Consider the following 24,929-nt stretch of genomic DNA (forward strand, 5'->3'; position numbering starts at 1 on the left):
ATACGTCAGCGGTGCTTGGAGATTGTATATCCAATTATATACATAGTAACGCTCCCAAGATGAGGTAGGGGAGGATCTCAAAAACAGGAGAAAGAGGGCTGGAGAGATGGCTTAGCGGTTAAGCGCTTGCCTGTGAAGCCTAAGGACCCCGGTTCGAGGCTTGGTTCCCCAGGTCCCACGTTAGCCAGATGCACAAGGGGGCGCACGCGTCTGGAGTTCGTTTGCAGAGGCTGGAAGCCCTGGCGCGCCCATCCTCTCTCTCTCCCTCTATCTGTCTTTCTCCCTGTGTCTGTCGCTCTCAAATAAATAAATAAAAAATGAACAACAAAAAAATATTTAAAAAAAAATAGGAGAAAGAACTTCTGTTCCCACCAGTCCAAAGTATCCAAGTGTCATGTTTCACTGTTTTCCTCCTCATTTATACAATCTGCCTTTATATTGCTATGGTATTAGTTGTTTGTCTATGTCACCCACTTTGTTCATAAGACACAAAAACATTTTCATATTATGGTGTTGGATTGCTATAAACATATCCACACTTAGGCAGCAGCCCAATGTGTAGGTGAGTGCAAATGGAATATTCTGACAGAGCACATGCTTCATGGTGCACAGAACTTACAGGTAGGACTGGGCTAATGGGATGCCTTACAGCAAGGTAGAATCATATCTATTGTCAAAAGAGACCTTGATCTTCCTCTACACGCTTTCCAGGTACTACTTCCTACTTGGTTTGGGAAGATGAGTGATTTCTTTATGTTTAAAGGGCCTTAGAATTTGTGTGGATACCCTTAGAGTGTGACTATGTTAAGTGACTAAAGCAGGCAGCTGTATAAAGTGGTGAGTGTTACCTTGGTAGATTATAAGAGCACCTTTAAGATGGCAATGCTGTCCATATCTCTTAACAAGGGCTTCTTTTTCTGCTCTAGGACATTGCCCTTCAAACATATGACCTTTTCTATTTCATGCCATGAAGATATGTAGGGAAAATGCTATGACCCTTGCTCTGATTGGTGGTTGAGGTTCAATTCACAGCCTCAGGCACAGAGTAGAGCCTTGGTTTCTTGCCCCCACTCCTTCCATTTTGTTCCACAGCTTTGACAGTATAAAGATCATGCTCGACAATTTCACATCTTCCTTTTTTCATTTTACAATAAGTTTTTAATGACTCAATTTAACTATACTCTGGCCTAAAGAGGTTTTATGTGTGAAACACTCTTACAAAATAAGAGTTGGTATCTCTCCACTGTACATGAAAGTAAAAAACTGTACCAAATCCAGAGAACTATCATGGAGATGAGGCCCTGCTATTGGTACACAGAATTCAGCAGGTTTCCTAGCCAACAGCAACTGCTCATGTTTTCACACTGACTGCTAAGCTTGAGCAGACCTCCAGGGCTGGGGATGTAGCTCAGATGGAAGTGCTTATCCAGAGTCCATCCTCATCCAGATAGAGTGATACACACCTATAATCCCAGTGCTCAGGAGATGGAGGCAGAAGTCAGAAGTTCAAAGTCATCCTTGGCTGTGTAGTATGTTCAAGCCTAGCCTTGGTCACATGAGACTCTGTCTCAAGAAACAAATAAACAGGAAGGAAGAAAGAAGGAAGGAAGGAGAAGCCATGCGTGGTGGCACACACCTTTAATTCCAGCCCTTTGGAGCCAGAGGTAGGAGGATCGCCATGAGTTCGAGGCCACCCTGAAACTACATAGTGAATTCCAGGTCAGCCTGGGCTAGAGTGAGACCCTACCTTAAAAAAACAAACAAAAAAAAAAAAAAAGGAAGGAAAGAAAGACAGACAGACAAAGGAAGGAAAGGAGGGCAGAGGAAGAAAGCAAGCTCCCTTGCACACATGCAAAGACATTCGCTGCTTTTGCTGTGACAGACACACTGCATTCTTGGAAAGTCACTTCCACTTAATTATTAGTGTCTCAGGTGTAGCGAACAAAGTACACAAAGTTTCCAGAACTTTCTGTGACCTGGGGATTTTCTTTCCAGCAATTCAACCAATGAGGGGATGAACGTCAAGAAGTGCTGCAAGGGTTTCTGTATTGACATCCTAAAAAAGCTGTCCAGGACTGTGAAGTTCACCTATGACCTCTACCTGGTGACCAACGGGAAGCATGGCAAGAAAGTGAACAACGTGTGGAATGGAATGATTGGTGAAGTAAGTTCCCTTTCCGTCCTCAGGGCTGCCATTCTAACAGAGGGCCTCGGGTGCCCAGGGTGTTTGGGAGGGAGAGGAAGGGCTCTACAACTTTCCTACCTTGCATCCAGGTGGTCTATCAGAGAGCAGTCATGGCGGTGGGCTCACTCACCATCAACGAGGAGCGTTCTGAAGTGGTGGACTTCTCAGTGCCCTTTGTGGAGACAGGAATCAGCGTCATGGTTTCGAGGAGCAATGGCACCGTTTCACCCTCTGCTTTCCTAGGTACGTGAACTCCCTGGGAACTCTGGGTTTCCTGCAAGAAATTATAGACATTCTGTTCTGTTTGCTCAAAGAATAATATCAGGGGCCTGGAGAGATGGCTTAGCAGCAAAAGCACTTGTCTGAGAAGCCTAAGGACCCAGGTTTGGTTCCCCAGTACCCACATAACAAGATGCACAAAGAGGCACATGTGTCTGGAGTTCGTTTGCAGTGGCTGCAGGCCCTTACATGCTCATTCACTCTCTCCGTCTGCTTCTTTCTCTCTCATATAACTATAATATATATATATATATATATATATATATATATATATATATATGTATGTATATATACATAATATTTATTTTTATTTATTTATTTGAGAGAGGTAAAGAAGGAGGGAGAGAGAGAGAGAGAGGGAGAGAATAGGCATGCCAGGGTTTCCAGCCATTGCAAATGAACTCCAGATGCATGTGTCACCTTGTGCTTCTGGCTTATGTGGGACGTGGGGAATCAAACCGAGGTCCTTGGCTTTGCAGGCAAGCACCTTAACCACTAAGCAATCTCTCCAGCTCCTAAAAATAAAATAGTTTTTTAAAAGAATAACACTAGGCTGGCCCTTGTCCAGTTCTATTTGACCACATCAGTATATTCTAAAGTATATTATATTTGAACTGTTCCAATGACCATTCCATCCTCCAGTTCACATGTTTCATTTATTAACTTACAAATTTCTGATGAAAAATACTATCACATTTTTGGATACTGGTCTTGGCTCTGCAGAATGTAAATGAATGGATATATAGCTTAGAGCCTTGAAAACATTTAAAAAATAAATAAACCTGTCTGTCTGCAGTTAATTTAAATCAGCCCATAAACCTTTTTGCAGTATCCACATACCTACCTTCCATCCCACACTAGAATGACAGTCATTTATTTACTAGAAATAAGAGGGAAAATAATGATGACTGCCCAGTGATTTATGCCAGCACTCTGATAGACAAAATAGAAGTAGTCTAAAGGATATATACTGATTTAAAATTAATGCACTCATATTTTAAGCTGAGGCTATCCTTTATGCCAAGTCATTTGTAAAGCAGGAAGGTAATGAAGGCAGAGTTATATTTTCTATTGCCTGGCATCCTTTAGCACCATAACTGTAAATGCATTAAGCATCCTGGCTGGAGTTGTAGAAACTTCACAGAATGTAACCAACCATGATTAGTTTCTTCTTGAAGATGTTGTGTTGACTGTCTGTTTACTATAAATTATTTTCTAGTGGTGATCCTGTTGAATATCACGAAATTCAGGTTATTAACACTTTCTTACCATTCCCAAATAAGCGAGTGTGATAGTTTGACTATTCACTGTCCCACAACCCCACAGCCTCATGTGGTGTGATTAAGCCTCATAGTGAATCCCTAGCGAGTGGCAGTTTGGGAAGTAGAGTCTTGCTGGAGGAGGTGTGTCTCTTGGGGCAGGCCTTGGGGCATGAGAGGTCAACCCTCAGTTGCTAGAACCAATTCAATCTTGTTGCTACCTACCAGCTACTATGACAAGATGTCATGCCCAGCCTTTGCTTTGCCATGTTTTCTCCACAGTGATGAAACTTTCCATCAAGAATGTTAGCTGAAATAAAATTTTCCCTTCCATAAGCTGCTTTTGGTTGGCTGGTTTGTCCCAGCAGTGAGATGGTAGCTGTTATAATGAATTTGCCCCAAATATGAAAAGGCTAGGGTAGAGTTTTACATCTAAAGGAACCTTCACAAGAGAGGGAAAACTATTTTTTATTAAGGTCAACTAAATTTCTTACATTTTTTTTTCCAGAGTCACATTATTCAAGAAAATCACAAACTAGAATCAATAGTCCTTCTCTTCTACTGCCTTCATTTATAGGATCTGTTAACAGACAGGGAACTTTCCCTTGAGGGTGATATTGGCTGACAGGAGACTTGGAGTCCATCTTACTCACAGAAGCATATGGAATTATATTCCCATTTATGATGATACAGTTAAGCAGTTGAAATCCTTGCCACTCACTGGATTTCATTCTATTGTTGATGGTGTTTAAATATTTTTATTGAGAATTTTTATATGTGAATATAATGTAATTTGATCATAATCCCCCTGAAGTAGTCAGCTCTACATTGCTAGAAAGAACATCCAAACCAGACACGGTTTATGGGAGGAAAGGGTATTTCAAACTTACCTATCCTCCAGGGGGACGTCCCATCAATGGTGGAAGAGACTACTTCCACACACCCGAGCAAATAGAAACAACCGAACAGCCAACAAAAACCCAAAGCAGCAACACAAATAGGCAGCGAGCAGCAGGGACCCCCCCCCCACCAGGGCCCAGACTGCTCTGTGTACCTTTGGGCCAGAAATCAGATCTACCTCCAAACACACCTTAAGGCTAGACCCCAGGATCTGCACCCAGTGATGCCTCCTCCAGCCAGGCAGCTGGAGACTTATGTTACAAGCTTTCATAAAACACCTGAGTCTATGGGAGACATGTATTCAAAGTACCACACACTTCTTTTGTCCTCCCTACCCTATCTTTTTTCACAAACCCTCTTTCTTCTTTCCAACCAATTCTTCTTCTATGTCAATGACTTGTTTTCTTCTTCCATCATCCATATCCAAATGTTGATGAGCTGAGTACTGTGTGTCCATTCCCATAACCTTTGTTGTAGTCATATGGAATATGACCTCGTGGTGTTCCTTGGATTCAGATATTCATATCTCTTTTTTGAGTGTATATTCATGCGTGCGTGCAGTGTGTTGAGTGTGTGAATGTATGCATGGGTATGTGGGCATAGGCACATATCCCTTGTGCATGTGTATGGAGACCGGAGGAGAACATCTGGTGTCTTCTCCTATCACTCACCTGCATATTTCCTTAAGACAGTCTCTCTGTTAACCTGGAGATAGTGCTTTCCAGAGCCCCAACTGTTTATCAGCCTCCATTCTCCACAGGACTGGGATTACAAGCATGTATGGCCATGCCCAACTGTTTACACGGGCACTAGGAAATCAAACTTCAGGTGACTCAGTCCCTCTCAGATCCTCATGCTTGCTAGGCAAGCGTTATTACATACTGAGCCATCTCGCCAGCCCCACATGTCCATATCTTAAGAGAGCTGTGTTACAGTAGGAAAAAAAAATGTAACTGACTCATGTTGACAACATGGGCTGAGTTTTGGGAATTATAAGATGGAGATTCACTCTTTAGTCTCTCCAGGGCATTTTCCCCATGGCCTATCTATCTGACCCAGAGAGATTGCCCTAGAGGTTACAAAAGTAGTGAATTAATGCAATAAAATGAAAAGATATTTTGTTTCTCACATATTGTCCTGGATCTCCTCAGTGAGCTAGAAAGAACTTTCCCCAGCTCAATCAGAGACTAAAAATTATCCAATTGGCTTGTCTCATAGAAATGGGCCGCTGATAAGGAATGTGGCCTCAACCTAGTTTCTCTGGATCTTTCATCATATGTGCATCTGAAGGACATTTTCATAAAAGTCAAGTGTGTTTTTTTCAAATTTAGCAAACCCATCCCACTCTTCCTACTTTATCTTTAAAAATAAAGTAAAATGAATTATAGCTGAATGGAACTATTTTCAAAGATGTTTTACACAGGAAGCCTAATATGTTTTCTAGTCACCAAATTACATCTCTCCTTGATTGACTGTGTGCTCCTTATTTATGGTCATTATCCGTGGGTTTTGAAAGTCGTAATGAACCATACTAAACTAGATTTTCCCATTCCCTGGTTCAGTCATGTGGAAGAGCCAAAACATTCAAAACCTGATCACACGGATCCTCATTATTTCCCATTCTCTCCTCCACAAACTCCATTAACTCACACTGGAAACATGCAGGTTAGCTGCTGAGCATCTGAGTCAACACCTAACCAGTGGCTCTGCAAGGACAGAGATGATGATGGCTCTTGTAATGTTTCCATACAGTTAATTCTAAGAAGTTTCCAAGCAGGTTAGCTTCTTGTATCCAAAGCAATGCTCACCTGCAGTCTCCTAGATTGAATTCGTTTTGTAGACAAGTGCTCAATCTGTTTTTGTTTAGGTAGGGTCTCACTTTAGCCCAAACTGACTGGGACCCTACTGTGTAACCCTGGATAGCCTCAAACACATGGTGATCTTCCTGCCTCAGCCTCCCGAGTGCTGGGATTAAAGGCATATACCACCACACCTGGCTTTTGAGTCTGTTTTAAGCCATTGGACAATATAATATACTTCTTGGTTATTCATTAGACACAACAGTTCATTAATGTTTGTCTTCATTGTCAGCTGTGTGTGTGTGTGTGTGTGTGTGTGTGTGTGTGTACGCACCCAAGTATAAATCCTTTAGATTTCTACACCATACAAAATGAATGTATTAATATATTAAACTGAATGCTACAGCAGAAGCCCTTGAACACCGAGGCACAATCACAAGTCAAGGGACAAATGATGTCACATCCAAATGAGAAAACATTTGGGGCCAGTCGCTTGATCAAATTCTATCTAGTTTTCTGACTAGTGTATTAGTGGCTACAGTGAATTGTACCAAGTGAGGTCTGCTGCAAGCTTATGTATTCTGACAGGTGGGCAGAATTCAGTAACAACGTCCCCTGATGTTTATAACATCACTGCATTCTACAGCTCAGGGGACTTAGCTGGTTATCAAGTGTGTGTTAAGGAAAGTGATTCTTAGTAACACGGACAGCACACTGCCCTCTCCTTGTCCTTCAACCCTAGGCTCAAGCAGTGGTTCCTTCACTATAATGCTGTATACAGCACCTTTCCTCATGCTTTACATGTAGAAGGTCTTGTGTTTATCTCATCCTTCTCTGGCAAGTCACACCATTCCTTGCTATACCCATCTTGTAGACTTTCTTTAACATCTCTATTCTTGACGATTAAACGTTTTTTTTTTTTCAATCTCCTAATTACTCATCTACTTATCCTCCTATTTTGGATACACCTCATTAACAATTTGTAATGATTTCAAGAATGTAGCCTTATTTATTACTCAAGTTAAATTTAACTAAGACAAATTTCAGTTGCAGTCTTATTGATGTCTTAAAGCTGATCTTGTGTTAACCTGAGTCGATTGTGCTGTTACTGGTTGCCTTTTAAAAAATATTTGCACTATCAAAATTGCATTGCAAAACATTTGTCCCAGTTTTAAACATATCTAGGGCTGGATATATGGCTCAATTGTTAAGGTGCTTGCCTGCAAAGCATAATGACCTGGTTTCAATTCCCTAGTACCCATGTATAGCCAGATGCACAAGGTGGTGCATGCATTTGGAGTTTGTTTGCAGTGGCTGGAGGCCCTGGTGCTCCCATTCTCTCTGTCTGCTTCTCCACTGCTTGCAAGTAAATAAATTAATTAATTAAATAATAAAATTGGGTGGGGAAGAGGCTTTAGTGGTTAAGGTGCTTGCCTGCAAAGCCTAAGAACTCATGTTCAAATCTCCAGGTCCCACCTAGCCAGCTGCAGTGATGCAAGTGCGCAATGTCACGATGCACCACAAGGGGGCGCACACATCTAGAGTTCATTTGCAATGGTTGAAGGCACTGACATTCCCAGTCTCTCTCTCTCTCTCTTTCTCTCTATCTCTCTCTCAAAATAAAAAATAAAAATATTTTAAAATCTATAATTATCTAATACTGTCAAAGCTCCATGTTCTTCATTTTACATTAAGTTCATTAACTTGAAATTAATCTGTGCCAGCTCTAAGAAGAAGGTGGCTTGTGATTAACTCCATTTATTATTACTAGCTTTGTTAAATACTGAAAAAGTCATAAAATATTTACTATTCAGGAGGCATTATTATACTTGTTTTTTCCTTAGCCTCGGAAAATATTTGCTTATGAGGAAAAAAGGCTTTCCATTCATTTGTGTCCATGGGCAACTTCTCCACAATGATATGATCTGTTGGGATGTGTTCATTTTAAATATTTCATTTTCTTTTCTATGAAACCTATCATGTCTGGATAAAATGGCTTCCATCAGCTAATTTTCATATCCTCAATAAGGTTTAGTGAAGGTGTTAATTTATTTTCCATGACCTCTTACCTTCTTATAGTTTTGTCAGATTTAGAGTCTTGTAACTTACCCCCTCCCTCATCCTGAGATCGCCACCTTCTGCCTACATCATGTGGAAATGAACTGGTGAAAGTAACATGAAGGGGAAATGAGCTATCAACCTATGAGTTCATTACTTCTGTTCTTTAATGTTTCCTCTTCATTGAATGATAGCATGAACATAATATTCTCAAATGTCTTTTAATTTCATTTAAGCCTGTTACCCACATCCTTATGATTTCTAAACCATAAAGGTCTCATTTGTCTACAGCAAAGGCTGGGAAATTATGACCTTCCAATATTCTTGTCAACCCCACAATGTTAAAATCCTTTATAACAGGTTATAATTTTCCCTTTACTTCTGAACCAGCCCACACATCATCCCTACCAGTGTGTAAAAACACAAATGGGAGAGAAAAGAAAATCAAAACCATTTCATTCTGTAGAGCCCTGATGGATAACTGGGTCTAGTCTTGTTTCTTCCCATATATGGGGCCCTGTGGCCCGTTTCTTTCCATTCTAACATCTCCCTTTTCATCTTGTTCTTTGTGCTTCTATTATCCTTGACCTGATTTGTGTAATGTCATGTGATCCTCTCCACTTTTTTTATTTTCATGTGCAGTCTTATCAAATACCTCGACTATTTTACAGACTAAAGAATGATTTCACGAATGAATAAAAATTGATTAGTGGGCTGGGGAGATGGCTTGGTGAATGAAACACGAATACCTGAGAGTTTGGACCCCCAGAACCCACATAAATGCTACGTGTGATAGTGAACGTTTGTAATCTCAGCCCTCCTCTGGTAAGAGGGGAGGCGGGGACAGGAAAATGACTGAAGTCAAGGGTCAGCCAGCCAGTCTGGCTCATGTGGTGGTGAACAATAGAAAGACTGCCTCAAACAAGGTAGGAGGCAAAGACCAATGTGCGGTCTTCTGACGTCTCCATGCGTACCTGCATCCACATTCATGGGCACGAAACACATGCATAACACCCACACCCACCCACCCACAGCCACGGTATTTTAACTGGAAGATCAGACTGGAATGAGAGCAAGTTTCTTGGTGAGTCTGCAGGTGGAGGGGTGTGCTTCCAGCCACCTGACCACCTGTGTCCTTTTTGTCCCTCTGCCTGCAGAGCCATTCAGCGCCTCCGTGTGGGTCATGATGTTTGTGATGCTGCTCATCGTTTCTGCCATAGCTGTCTTCGTCTTTGAGTACTTCAGCCCTGTGGGATACAACAGAAACTTAGCCAAAGGGAAAGGTAAGGAAGTGATCCCGGCGTGCCTCAGGGTGGATGTGGTATCATCTCCCGCCAGTGAGGGTTTCACGTGGGGACCACTTATCCTTCAGTGCTGAGGCACACCATCCGGTGCCTGGCGCTTGCTCATGGGTAGGCTGTGCCATGCCAGACAAGGATAGTTTAAGTACTTGAACTGAGTGTGGAGTTAAAAAGAAATGTGATGCATTTTAATAAGGTGAAAATAATTGATATTTTGTTGGTCGAGAAAGCAGAGTTGAAGGGTTGTTTGGCAATTTATTTAAGAAATACATCACAAGAAATATTAAAAGAATTGTGACTATTAATTTCAATCCCATGCAAAGAGAATGACTTTGTAGTATCTACTTTAGTTAACATTCTTCAAACGAGTGAATCCTATTTGCATTAGTTGACAGTAAACAGAACTGTAAAATGGTATCTTTCTCCAGAGTTGGATTTTTCCTCTTGACAGTGCCTGATTAGAGTGTATTATACTTGATAGAGGAGGGATTTGAGAAAATTGAATTTGGAGGTATTCATTGACTATAACTCATTAAGAAGCTTGCTAAAAAGAAGAAAAACACTACCAAAACCCCCAAGGTTTGGGACATTGTAGAAGAAGGGGCAGGAAGAATGTAAGAGCCACTAGGTGGGAAGATGCATTGTGAGGCATTGTTCCCCCTCTTCCCAAACTCATCAGTGCGTTCATGTCTTTACAGTAAATACTGATGACTCCACTGAGGAGGGTCCTCAGTGGAATGGAGGTGGGCAACAGGTGACATCAGAGTATAACCTGATGGGAATATGACCATTATATAATACATACATACAACAAAGATTGATTTTTTAAAAAACAATCACATCATCTTGAGTGGATTTTCCTCAATGCACAGTGCCTTATAAAGTGAATGGTATCAGGAAGATGCCAGGACCCGATCCCTTTCCCGATAAGTGACTTGATATGGTGGAGAACAGGAGACCTTAAAGCTGGGGGTATAGCTCAGTGGTAGAGTGCTTGTCTGGCATTTATGAGGTCTGAGTTCTCATTGCCACAATAAAGAGGGAGACCTTTATGTCTCAAATGTTCCCCCTTCCTCTCCCCTGAAATATGCCATCCTTAAAGTCAGCACATCACCTCTTCACTGGAAGATTCAATATTGGAGGAAGGTCGGGGGACTCTACTAAGGAACTCAGGTATATTGAAGCACTTCCCTTTTTCTTAGTCATTGGGAAGTGGTGATTATCAATACACAAACTAGCTCCCTGTTGTGTTCAAGAGAGCGATGCACCACTGAGGAGCTTTCCAACGTAGTGGAAGCAGAGACCGTTTCCTGTGAGTGGTCATCCTGGGGTCAAACAGAGCTTTACATTCTCCGAGTCCACGCTGCTGTGCACTCACACCTGTGTTGCCCGGGCATTTGTCAGTGTGTTCTGTGTGCCAAGCACTGTAATGGTGCAGGGGCTAACACTGTAAAATGGGTAGAGACTTTCTGGTGCTCAGAGACTTTCGGACTTAATTGTCAAGACAAATAAACTGGTAATCTATTAGCAGTTCTTGGTAAATAAATTAGTAGCCACAGATGGTAATGGAATGCAAAAATATTTTTTAAAAATCACGCAAAGGTGATGGTGATAGGGTGGAAGCGCTGATTTAGATACAATGTTAAAATAAAAATTGGGCTCAGAAACAATGGCTTTAAGGTGACATATGACAGACAAAAACCATTATACCATGTGAAAAACAGAAGAGTGTGTAGTGGGAACAGTCAATACAAAGGCCTAGCATGTTCCAGAAATGAGAAAAGGGGCTGTGGAGATTGCTCAGTGGGTAGAGAGCTTGCCTTGAAAGGATGAACGCATGAGGACCTGCATTTGATCCCAAGCATACACATTAACTCTTTGGCATGGAATGCATTCTTGTAATTCCAGTGCTGGGGAGGCAGAGACAGGAGGATCCTGTAGCTTGCTGGCTAATCAGTCTAGCCACATTGGTGAGCTCTAGGCTAATGAGAGACCTTCTCAGTGGATGGCATTCCTGAAGAGTGAGGCCAACTTGTCCTCTGGCCTCCAAATGCACCTACATAATATGTGCCTAGGCACCTGTACTTACATGCATGCCCACACAGATGCAAACACACATTGCACACATGCAAACAAACAAACAAACAAAAACGATCAAACCGTAATGGGCAATACAAGACCATGAAAAAGGGAGACCCATGGAGAAGGTGCCATCATTTTCCAATAGAGAGAATTACAGTGCATTAGACTTGGACAAGGGCAGAGAAGGTGGAGCCAAGTGCGTACATTTGAGATATATGATGTGTGTGTGTGGGGGGGAGGATAAGGTGGTAAAGGCCATCTATGCACAGATGCCTCTCGTGGTGGAAGCATACACTGGAAAAAAAATCTAGAGTTCACCCCTCTCCCCATTGTGCCAAGGCTGTTTCCTGCTGCACTCTCAGACAATGACAGCTCCTTGTTTATCGGTGTGAAATCTTTCACTGCTGCATTTCATTGCACTTTGTGAGGAAAGTTATGTGGTATGACTGTAGTACTCATGAGTGAGAAATTCCTACAAGGGCAGCCACCTAGCAAATTCCAGAATAGCTGTGCTTCTGATCAACATGCACTTGTAAAAAGATTAAGTAGTTTATGAAGCTAAGTAAATTGACTCTATTTACTTTCCTCCAAGAGTTCCCAGGCTCTTGGGAATAAGCCCAGAAGATCATAAAGATAGGCCAAGGGAAATGGGAGATTGAGAATAACAGAATTAATTGGCTGCCTTCTGTTTGATGTCTTGTATAATGGACATTGTGAGTTTGCTGTCAGCAGAGTTCGGCCTTCGGTGTGGAGAAGGCTTGCTTTTCTTCGGCTCCCTGCCCAGAGCTTCAGATCTTCCATCCATCCGAATTCACTCCTGCCACTATATTGATTACCTACTCTGCCTCCATTGCCAACTGAAGTCTTAGCAAATCATTTTTCCATATCTCCTTCTACCTAAATAATATAACAATTAAAAGAAGGCCTTCTTGCTCTCGAAGTGAAGGCATAGATTGATTTTTTTCCCCATGTGCTGCACAAAGACTTGAAGACCCTAACTTGAGTATTTTACAGTTTGCATATGCCCTACCCCAATAATTTTTCACATATTATTCTGTCTTTGTATAGTTAAGTCTGTGGCAAGGATCATTTAAGAATCTTAAAAGGAATGCCTCGCTGCTGGAAGGATACACACAGAGAATAATGCAGTGCTATCAAGAGTTCATTTTCCTCGACCCTGCAATGAAATGTCTTCCATCTGTTAAGTGTTGAGAGAATTAAGCTCTATTGTTCTGTTCCTTAATGTCTCCATTTGGAAAGAGTTCTAGTTTGGTTTAATTCCTAGACTATGCACAGTGTATGTCTGAATTTGAGCAGCAGCAATTGTTAGGGACAATCGAATTAGAATACCGAGCATCAGTCTTACTGAATGTAATGTTTCTTGGGGAACACATCATGGTGGCTATGGAGGCAGCTTCCTCCCTCCCCCACTTCTGTCAGGCTCTCTGTACATTTATTAAGGACATTGGCTTCCCCAAGTAGAAATCAAATTCAAATTCAACACAGGTTTTCCAAGCAAACCCCCCATTTCGCATAAGTTCTTTCTTGTCTTTTTCTTTTTTTTTTTTAAATAAGAAATTCGATGGCACTAGGAAGATTGCTCAGTGGATAGTGTTCTTGCTGCACAAGCATGAGAATCTGAGTTTGGATTCTCAGCACCCATGTAAAAGGGAGAGGGTGACCAGCTCCTATAATCCCGGTCCTGGGAAGGCAGAGAGAGGATGATCCCTAAACTAACTTAGTCAGCAAGCTCCTGGTCCAGTGAAAGACCCTATCTCAAAAATAACATGATGAGCTACCAAGAAATACACCCAACACACACCTCTAGCTTTCACATGCACACATGCGTATGCACATCTGCATACACACACGTGCACCCCACATAAATCATACTTCTATGCATGCATGTGCACCACACACTCATACACACAACAAGTAAAAGAAAAAAGAAATATGACCAAACTGAGTTAGATAGAAATTTTTATTATCTTTAAGAATGTTAACTTTTTTGTTTGCTTTTAATGTTCTGAGGTAGGGTCTCACCCTAACCCAGTCTGACCTGGAATATACTCTATAGTCTCAGGCTCGCCTGGATCTCGTATTGATCCTCCTACCTCTGCATCGCTCGTGCTGGGATTAAAGGTGTCTGCCACCATGCCTGACAGAATGTTAACTTAAATTTTTTTTTCTGGTTTATTTTTATTAAGTGAGAGGGACAGAGAGAGAGAGGGAGAAAGAGACACAGAGGGAGAGTGAGAATGGGCATGCCAGGGCCTCTAGCCACTGCAAACGATCTCCAGATGTATGTGCCACTATGTGTATCTGGCTTACATGGGACCTGGAGAATCGAACCTGGGGTCCCTAGGCTTCACAAGCAAGTACCTTAACCACTAAGCCATCTCTCCAGCCCAGAATGTTAACTTTTTTAAAGAAAGAAATTAAGCTACTAATGCTACAGTACTAGGCAATAAAAGGACACAATTACAATGGTTCCATCCTTGTCCAGACTTCAGTGCTCAGTACTGTGGGTAGCCGTCACTGCCACCACTCCCGGGTGGGTGTGCATGCTGAGGTAATGCTGAGGATGTCCCTTGTGTCATTGGCAGCACCCCACGGACCTTCCTTCACCATCGGGAAAGCGATCTGGCTTCTCTGGGGCCTGGTGTTCAACAACTCCGTGCCCGTTCAGAATCCTAAAGGCACAACCAGCAAGATCATGGTGTCCGTGTGGGCTTTCTTTGCCGTCATCTTCCTGGCCAGCTACACGGCCAACCTGGCTGCTTTCATGATCCAGGAAGAGTTTGTGGACCAAGTGACTGGCCTCAGTGACAAAAAGGTAAGGTCACTTTCTCTTCTGTCTATCTGAGGGTTGGTCTTACCAGTGATCCTCAGAAAAGGGCGATTTAGTCACCATCTATTCTTTTTAAAAATGTATGTGTGTGTGTGTGTGTGTGTGTGTGTGTGTGTGTGTGTGTGTTCATGTGGGCGAGTGCAGGTGCACGCAAGCCATAGCATGTGTGTCGAGGTCTGAAGGCAATTGGACGTGTAGGTCTTCCCCTTCTATCTTGTTTGAGATAAGATCTTTGGTTGTTCACCACTGGTTGTGGCCCACTAGCTGGCCCATGACTGTCCTGTCTCCACATCCCACCTTGCTGTAGGAGGTCTGGAATAGTAGACACTCACTACTGCACGTAGCTTTACATGTGTTCTGGGGATCTGAACTCAGGATGTCAGGCTTGCCAAGCAAGTGCTTTTACCCGCTGAGCCATCTCCCCAGCACAGCCCACCTCCTCTTAACACACCTTAAATTGCTTGTTTTTTGAAAAAAAAAAAAAGTTAGAGACAAAATCTCAAGCTTAGTTTTCCTAGATGAAACAGATTCTGGATCTGATTGAGAAAACTCACTTCCCTATGTGGTCACTTTTCACATTTATACAATCTTCCTGAGGATATTTAAATCCAGAATACTTTGCAGCATAAGGTTGGAATTCCGCTCCCCATGGATTTAGTGTTGAGAAGGGCCTGTTGTTGCTACCTTCTCATAGCTGGGACAAAGCACCCAACCAAAAGCAGCTGATGGGAGAAAAGTTTATTATTAATTTTTATTCTGGCTCATAGTTTTGAGGGGAAGCTCCATGATGGCAGAGGATAGCATGGCATAAGCAGAGACTGGACATCATCTGTGCCATAGCAGCTGGGCCAACAGCAGCAGGCAATTGAGCTTCACTAACACTCCTAAGCTAGGCTAACCAACCTGAAGTTCCACCCCAGCAACACACCTCCTCCAACACGAGACTTCACCTCCCAAATCGCCATCAGATGGGGATCAAGCATTCAGAAGACATAACTTTATGGGGAACATCTGATTCAAACCACCACAGGCCTGTTGACATGGACAAGAATAAAGTTGGAGAAGAACTTACATCTTGGATATAGGTACCTCTTAGTACTGTGACCTCCGACATGTCTCTTGTGTATGACAGGCCTTGGATTCTTCGTGAAGGAAGTGAACAAGTCATTTAGATGCTCTTTTCAGAGACAAAAAATATTTCATACTACATAACCATGTCAACCTTGTCAATAACACTTTCAACTCTCCCAAAACACCTTCAAGACACCTGATAGGAGAGAGAGGTGTTCCACCTCCCACTATCTCTTCTGAGATGCGTGTCAACACACCCCACATCAGTAAGCTGAGCTCACTAGCACCGGCTCTCCCCATTCTCCACCGAATCCCAGAGAAAGATGTGGAGTTTGAGTGACTATCCCAAAACACACACAGAGGAAGAAAAGAGGTAAACTGGGGTACATTCTCTTCTTGAAATTTTAGCTCAGGAAACAAATCCCAACTTGCTAAATTCAGCAGTGCTGAGACGGCAGCCTGGCAGAGATTTTCTGTCTCGTGTGTGAGGATAATTTGTCTCTTTATAAAACCTCCCTGTTGTATCTTGTTGACATAAGTCTGCGTCTATCCTTTCGGCGTTCATCAACAAACTGCTGAGTAGAAAATCAGACCATGAAAAGCCTTTGCAGCATTTCCTCAGCATTTTCTTTGGGAGAAAGAGGTACATAGCATCTTGGACAGAGGAATTTGTTGAAGAGTTTGAGGTCAAAGATGGAGTCACCTTCACAGAGGTGATTTGAGAATGGCTGGTCTTGCCTGCGAGGCATAGGGCACCCTTTATTTCCTAGCTTTCTTCCTCACTCTCTCATTCCTCAACCAAACCCCCTCTATGTTCCTCAGACAAACTGAGTTCACACCGACCCCAGTGCCTCTGCGCCTCCTGGGTCCCGTGCCTCCAATGCTTTACCGACATCTTCTCCTGGCTGGCAACTCCTCGGATCTCTGCCCTAGGGAGGTGCATCACCCCTCGGAAGGGTCTTTTCTGGTTACTGGGTGCACTTGGCAGACTGAGCTCCAGAGAGACTTAAGCTTCAGAAGAAATAATACACAAGTCAACACCAGAGAAGAAAATTTCAGGCAGAAAATGATCTTAGAAATAGAGTCAGGGCTGGAGAGATGGCTTAGTGGTTAAGCGCTTGCCTGTGAAGCCTAAGGACCCTGGTTCGAGGCTCGGTTCCCCAGGTCCCATGTTAACCAGATGCACAAGGGGGCGCACGCATCTGGAGTTCGTTTACAGTGGTTGGGAGCCCTGGCACACCCTTTCTCTCTCTCTCTCTCTCTCTATCTGTCTTTCTCTCTGTGTCTGTCGCTCTTAAATAAATAAATAAATAAATTTTAAAAAATAATAAAAAAAAGAAATAGAGTCAATAAGATTAAAACTGACCCAGAGTAGGGCACCTCAGAGATGTAACTTCCTCTCTCTCTCTCTCTCCTATGTCTCTGTCTGTCTCTTTCTCTCTCACTTTCTTTCTCTCTGTAGTAGGGATTGAACCTTGGTCTTAATACATGCTAGCCAAGTTCTCTATCACTGAGATACAGCCCCAGTCTTCTTTTCTTTTAAAGTGTTGAGTTTGAGGGCTAGAGGGATGGCTTAGTGGTTAAGGCACTTGCCTGAAAAGCCAAAGGACCCAGGTTTGATTCTCCAGGACCCACATTAGCTAATTGTAAAAGGGGGCGCACATGTTTGGAGTTCATTTGCAGTAGCTGGAGGCCCTGGTGCGCCCATTCTCTCTCTCTCTCTCTCTCTCTCTCTCTCTCTCTCTCTCTCTCTGCCATGTTCTCTGTCAAATAAACAAATAAAGTATTAAATTTTGAGTTTAAGAGAGGGTCTCATTGAGTTGTTCAGGCCTGGTCTTCCTTCTGCAGACCAGACTGGTACCAAACTTGTGACCTTTGCCTCAGCATCTTGGGCACTGGGATTACAGATCTGCACCAACAGGCCCAGCTGGAAATGTACTTTTTTTTTTTTCTAGAGTTCTCTGTTACTTAGGAGGTGCTCAGTACCAAACTATTAGTTGGATGTCTTAAATCCACAGCGTGCTGGACATGTAAATCCCCCTGGGTCCTTGGACTCGCTCATAGCCAGTGCAACAAGGACAGAAGTCTGTCTGTTCCCTCAGTTCTCAGCAGGATCAATGGAGACAAAATCTCAATGGAATCTATAGAGTTCCCCACAGAGTCAAGTAGACACTAAATTTGCCTTGAATCAGACCATCTGGTCCTTGGCTGGGTTCTCCTCTTCTCAAGCTCCCCTACCTTGGAGTCATCATTACCATGTCATATGCAGGGTTGAATTCTGACCTGCCAGTTCTTGTTTGAGTCTAGGAGTCATAATTGTGGAGCAGATCAAAAGAAATGGACCGGGAATGTAACTCATAGCCTACACAATCCTTGACAGACACAAGGAGCTATGGGGTGACTTCATTCCATTGCTGGAAGAGCAAAACCACAACTCCCGAAGGAAGTGATTGCAAGCTTGGGAGAAGCAGTGAGGAGCCCTGTTCTGAAAGGGGGGGAGTTTTTGCTGGCAACCTATTTTACCCTTTGTTGCTATTTTCAAAGATGAAGAGAAAGTAAATCTTTGCGTCATAGTTGTGGGTCTCAATAATATGACCACTTAGGAGAAAACTAATTAAAAGCACCAATGGTTTGATTGACCCAGTAGCAGATACCATATCCCCATGGGAGAGAGCTCAGCTTCATGCTAAGCGTATTAAAGGCAAGCATATAGCTCCTTTAATTAAATGTTTGATGTAAGTAGGTGAACAGCAAAATTCTGAGAGTAAATAAGCTCACTGCTCCTAGAAAATTAATGACTGATACATTAAGGACATTTGTTAAAGACTAATCTATAGTGAATCAATTTATTTTAATGCTGTGCTCCATAGTTATTTCTGGTTTCTAGTTAGCTGAAATCATGATTGTCTATATAACCACTCAGGTTTGTGATACTTTTAAACCACTAATACTTATGAGAGGAACATATTTGGAGCCCGTGGTGTGCTCAGATGAACTTGGGCTTATGTAACAAATAGATAAATTCTTGAGAGAAGCTTCCCTAGGGATTACTAAAGTAAACCTAGAATGTTGATGGGACTCTTTCCAAGTTGCAGGAGTTGTAATGATAGAGGAATGCATCTCTGGGAGGCAGATTCATGTAGCGGGAGCAGTAACATTGTGTTTTGTATCAAAAGGATCTGAATTGAAATCCCAACTTCGTCATATGATGGCCCTAAGGCTTTCCATAGGTCAGTATCTCCAAGGCATAATTTCCTAATACTAGAAGATCCTAGTACCATCCCAGCAAGAGATGATGGGATAGGGGTTGATGCAAACTCTTCATCCACTCCGTGGATTATCCTAACATGTGTTTGACTCCTTCTTCCCATTTCCTCTTTGCAGTCCTCTTTCCATCCTGTGTGCCCTCTCCTTCCTCCTCCTACCTGTCACTGTCATTGTCATGGCCCCATTTAAAGGATGCTTCTTCGGAGTTCTGGAATGCTACTGCCCTGAGTTGGTGTAAACCAGGAACTTCTCTTGGTGGAAGAATCCAGGCATGCGTTTTCAGAGCTGTACTGCCCATAGCCACTGTGATTACACTGCTGAGAGCTCAGCACTTCGGCAGGGAGGTTGTAAGCCCAGCCTCCTTCTGTGGAAAACCACATCTAGGAACCTGTGATGTTTTAACCACAGCAGACCATATCAGAAGCAGAGCCTCCAGTGACTGTGTATTCAGCACTTACATGGGAGATGGACAACTTGGCTAAAGTGATAGCTTTGAGCTCATAAGAAGGACGCAGAATGCAAATGCCTTTGCCCTGAAACTTTTAGTTCCTATCCTTGCAGATGTGTCATAAATGTCATTCAGATGACCTTCAACACCTGTTTCCATAAAGAAGAGAGAAAAAAATAGGACATGAAGTCTGGGGAGATCACTCAGTAAAGTGCTTGCCTTATCACTGAGTTGGATCCCCAGAACCCACATAAAAATGTTAGATTTGGTGCTACATGCCCTTAATTCCAGCACTGGGGAGATAAAAGACAGGATCCCTAAGGCTCTCTGAGCAGTAAATCCAGTCTGCTTGGTGAACTTAAGGCCAATGAGGGACCTTGTTACAAAAGGGTGGACAGCTCCTGAGGATGATACTCAAGGTTGCCCTGTGGCCTCCATACATATGAGCACACATGTGCACATACACGTGTGCACAGTACACACATTTATATTGAAAAGGAAATCAGGCTGCAGAGATGGGTCAGTGGTTAAGGTACCTGCCTTCAAAGCCTAAGATCTGAGTTCAATTCCCCAGTACCCAAGTAAAGATGCACAAAGTGGTGCATATGTCTGGAGTTTGTTTGCAGTGGTTAAGTGTCCTGACATGCCCATTCTTTCTGTGTGTATCTGTCTCTCTTTTCTCTGTCTTTCTTCTCTCTGTCTCTCTCTGCTTACAAATGAATAAGTAAGTATGTAAATAAATAAATAAGTATTTTTGAAAAAGGAAATCACCCTGTTTTCTAATCTGAAGGGAGTTTGGCTCTATTATTTTCCTAAAGCCACTCTGGATATTGACAAATTACCAAGAACAATACTAACGTGATATACATGAAGAAGTATAAAGACAGTGTTTAAAACATTTAAAAAAAATTTTTTTCATTTATTTATTAGAGAGAAAGAGGAAAAGAGAGAAGGAGGTAGGGAGGGAGAGAACGGCTGCACTCTAGCCACTGCAAATGAACTCCAGACGCATATGCCACCTTGTGGCTTATGTGGTTCCTGGAGAATCAAAGCTGGGTCCTTAGGCTTCCCAGGCAAGCGCCTTAACGACTAAGACGTATCTCCAGCCCTAAAACATCTTTTCATTAGCTTCCAGTTCTATCTGCAGAGACATATATCTGTCTAAACATACATATATATATATAAACAGAGGCACCAAGACTCAGAGAGCTTACTGGGCTTCCCAAATCAACAGCATGATCCCTATGTGGGAGATGAGCAGCTGAGCTTGGCAGCTCCAAGTCCACAGCAGGTGGGGTCGGTCCCCAAGGAGGTTCCAGAGGTGCTCTCTTGTCTCTGGACACCGTGGTGCTGGTGCTCTGTGGTCTTACTGACTGTGGAGGTACTGCACCACCCCTCCCTCTGCTGAAGCCCACACCGGTTCCTTCACTACAAGAAAGTCTCACCTCCAGTTGTTCCAGTGGGAAACATGGACGTTCTGCACAGTCCAGGTCAGAAAAGATAGAAACACCACTTTACTTGTTGTGAGGTGGCTGGCCATGTGCCCACACTGAGGAAGGAGAGGAGAGAGGATTGAAAGCAGGAGAGAGAAAAAACGTGAAAGAAGAGAGAGAGAGAGAGAGAGAGAGAGAGAGAGAGAGAGAGATAGAGAATGTTGGTGCTCAGCTTGCTTTCTTTTATTCAGTCTGGGACCTCAGCCCATAGGATGGTGCCACCCGCAGTTAAAAGTAGATCATCCCACTTTAGTTAATCTGTTTTAGAAACTCCCTCAGAGACTTGCTCAAACATTTGTCTCCCAGGTGATTCTAGGTCCTGTCAAGTTGACAATCAGTACTAACCATCGCACCAGGCTTGATCCTAACTTTTCACACTGTAAGTCATGACTTTGGAATTGATTTTACGATTGTGATCTTTTTAAAAAGTGAGCATATCTGTGGATGATTGGTTGATGGCTGCACAGAGTCTGTGTTAACATCACCGAAGTACACACTTGAGATGGTTTACGTGACTGTACGTTCTATGTCATGGATATTTTATTCCAATTTATGTATTTATGTTTTGGTTTTTCAAGGTAGGGTCTCACTCTAGTTCAGGCTGACCTGGAACTCACTGTGTAGTCTCAGGGTGATCTCAAACTCACAGCGATCCTCCTACCTCTGCCTCCCAAGTGCTGGGGTTAAAGGCGTGCACTACCATGCCCAGCTTTTATTCCAATTTATATAAGCATGTATAAATATATTCAATATATAAATATATCTTAAAGCAAAAAAAAATAGAATGTCAAGGCATCAGAGTAGTTACATATAGAAAGAATGAGAGCTATGATGTTTCATTTGTGTACGTGTGTGTGTGTGTGTGGACAAGGTGACAATGGAAAGTGTCTTGTGAGTCATTCTTTAAAAGTTTGATAGTCTTTGATCTAGTGGGAAAGGTTCTTGGATCCAGAGATCGGCTGAGTTTGAGGGGCGTATTGTTGAGGTCCGAGAAATTAGAAGCTGGGATGGAGATTGGAGTACTTGTCTCTGTGAGAATCAGCGAGGAGGAAGCTGGTACCACAGGTGAGGCGTGGAGTGCAGCCTCAGCCGTACGGGCCTCTCCGGGGTCTCTGGAGGTTGAGAATAGCTGCTTACGCTGGATTCACCGGCGGTGCCATTGTGCTTGCCCCTCAGAACCTGCAGCTGCCTTGCAGGGGAGCCTGGACTTGTCCCTCTTTTCTGGTGATCAGTGAGGGCATATGTGGCTTGGCAGAGTGACGGTGTATTTTTTGCTGTATGCACACACATACACATTGATGCATGCATATACACTTATATAATATGCCTATACACATATAAACACACAAACGTGCACATATGCACACATACACCCCTGTGCACATGCACTTAAACATTAGCATAAACACATGTGCATACACACATGTATGCCCACATGTACATGAGTCACATACACTACTTACACATACAACACCTAGGCACATACATGCATATAGATATGTATACACGCAGAGATGCACACACATACACACTCACACACACACACACAGCCATGCACACTTCAGCACAGACATACCTCAGCAGGAGGATCTCATTTGGACAATGGATGGCCACTTCTCCCAAATCCCGTCAGTGCTGCTGATTACACAGCACGCCTAATTTAGGGGAAATGATTTTCAACTGTAAATTTTAATTAACAGTGAAATGAAGTGAGTCTGGAAGTAAGAATGCTTCTGGTTGGCCTGACTCTTAGGAACAGTTGGCCACTTTCTCTGGCAGTTCTTGGTCTGTGGAAAGCACGTTGCTCTGAGAGACCTCTGGCTTGCTGGATGTTCTTGTCCACTTGGGGTCTTCAGAGTTTCATCTTTCTCTTTTTGAAATGTCTCACTATGTAGCCCAGGCTGTCCTAAAACTTGTGGCCCTTCTACCTCCGCCTTTCCAGTGCTGGGATTACAGGTGTTTGACACAACTTCCAGTATCTCCACGTCCTCATCTCTAACCCAGGGGACTAGCAATGGTCTCACAGGAGTGATAAAGTTAAGACCTTAGCCTTGCTCAGGCAATCTAGGTTTGAACTCTGGGCCATTACTTCACAGGGTAATCTTATGCAGGTCATGGAGCCTCTCCGAGACTCAGTTTCCTCATTTGTAACATGGAGCTGTAATGTCAGCACCTTGTCTGGGATGTTGTAGGCTAAGGCAAAGATCATTGTAAATGAAGTTCAGAGTAGGGTGTGATTGGTGGGAATCACAGATTTAAAAAAAATGTCAACATAAAGTGGATAAGTTAATTTGAGCTCCATTGATGTTTCCCGAGTAACAATTGTGTGCCTAGTCTTGTGCTGGTCTCTATGATGGCACAGAAGAATTCAACCCAACAAATATGTTCTAGCTGGGCATAAGAAAATAATACTGAAAAACTCAACACCGTATCTATCTTCTTGGAGCTCACAGACCCATGGAAAACATGATTAAGTCTATCCCCCACCACAAAAGATAATGCTCTTTTAAAAAATATTTATTTATTTATTTGAGAAAGAGACAGAGAAAAAGAAGCAGAGAGAAAAAGAGAGGAAGGCATAGAAAAAAGGCGGGGGGGGGGGGGAAAGAGAGAGAGAATGGGCTCACTAGGGCCTCTAGCTGTTGCAAACGAATCCAGACGCATGTGCTACCTTGTGCATCTGGCCTATGTGAGTCCTGGGTAATGTGGACCTAACTTCAGGCAAGGGCCTTAACCTCTAACCATCACTCTAGCCATAATGCTCTTTACTTACTTTGCTATTATATATTAATGTATGTTTCTTTTTCCTCCTGTTGCCTGCAGTTCCAGAAACCACATGACCACTCCCCTCCTTTTCGCTTCGGGACAGTGCCTAATGGAAGCACGGAGAGAAACATCCGTAACAACTACCCGTACATGCATCAGTACATGACCAAGTTTAATCAGAAGGGTGTAGAGGACGCCTTGGTCAGCTTGAAGACAGGGTAAGGACAGTGGTTTCTCTCTCTGCAGGCTCGCCAGCATGGGGACTTGTCTGAAGCAGCTCTGTACATGCCCTGGTGCCTATCTGTGTTTTCTGGAGAGGGGTGATGGTCCCCAGAAGAGGAATGCTTCTGTGACTCTGCTGAGCATCAAGGGCTTTCTGTTAAAAGAAAGCAAAACCACAAAGCTTTGAAATGCTAAGAACCAGAAAGCTTTCTTAAACTGATAAAGAAATCTACTCAGGGATAAAATATCTGTCCTGAGATATCTTAGCCAAGAAGAAAGATGGAAGAAAGTTGAGAGTTTAAAGAAGGAAAATCTAGGATATTTATTAGATTTTAGGCAGGAGGAATTTTTTTTTTCCGGGGTTGGGGGGGGGGGAGGCTGCGATAGAATGCTGATAGCAGCTTTATGTGAAAAGCAATAGCATGTTGTGTGTGTGCATGTGTGTTTATTTGTGCTCAAGCTCTGATTCGTGTGTGGGTGCATGTATGTACCCATGGGAACATGTGTTTGGAGGTCAGAGGACAAGCTCAGGTGTCGTTCCTCGGGTATACCACCCACGTTCACCTTTTCTGAGACAGGATCTTGCATTGGCTCAGAGTTCAACCATTAAGCTAGCCTGGTTGGCCATTGAGCCCCAGGCATCAGCCTGCCTCCATCTCCCTAGTGCGGGCATTACAAGCATGTGCTGCCATACCTAGATTTTTGCATGTGGTTACTGGGGATTGAAATCAAGGCCTTCATGCTTGTGATGCAACCCCCCTATGTCGTCTCCCCAGACCTGCACTTGCCTGATATTGGTGAGGCTGGGTGGTCAAGTGCATATCTATAATATAGGGAGTCCCCGGTACCAGGAAAAGAACAGTGATGAAGGAGAAAGAAAATGACAGGAAAGCAATGAGAGCTCAATTCATCTTTCTAAAGTTGCAGCCAACGTTCTTGTCTCCACCT

General features: G+C 43.0%; 1 protein-coding gene across 1 annotated transcript in view; it reads left to right on the plus strand.

The window, feature by feature from the left end:
- Positions 1-24,929, plus strand: part of Grin2a (glutamate ionotropic receptor NMDA type subunit 2A) — a 453,099-nt gene that overhangs the window by 366,411 nt on the left and 61,759 nt on the right. Inside the window, exons 6-10 of the mRNA XM_004652254.2 lie at positions 1,996-2,164; positions 2,275-2,428; positions 9,638-9,763; positions 14,470-14,699; positions 23,817-23,977. Coding sequence (XP_004652311.1) covers positions 1,996-2,164; positions 2,275-2,428; positions 9,638-9,763; positions 14,470-14,699; positions 23,817-23,977 — 840 coding nt within the window. The remainder of the gene's footprint in view (positions 1-1,995; positions 2,165-2,274; positions 2,429-9,637; positions 9,764-14,469; positions 14,700-23,816; positions 23,978-24,929) is intronic.

Source organism: Jaculus jaculus, chromosome 11 (genome assembly GCF_020740685.1).
Source record: "Jaculus jaculus isolate mJacJac1 chromosome 11, mJacJac1.mat.Y.cur, whole genome shotgun sequence".
NCBI classification, from domain to species: domain Eukaryota; kingdom Metazoa; phylum Chordata; class Mammalia; order Rodentia; family Dipodidae; genus Jaculus; species Jaculus jaculus.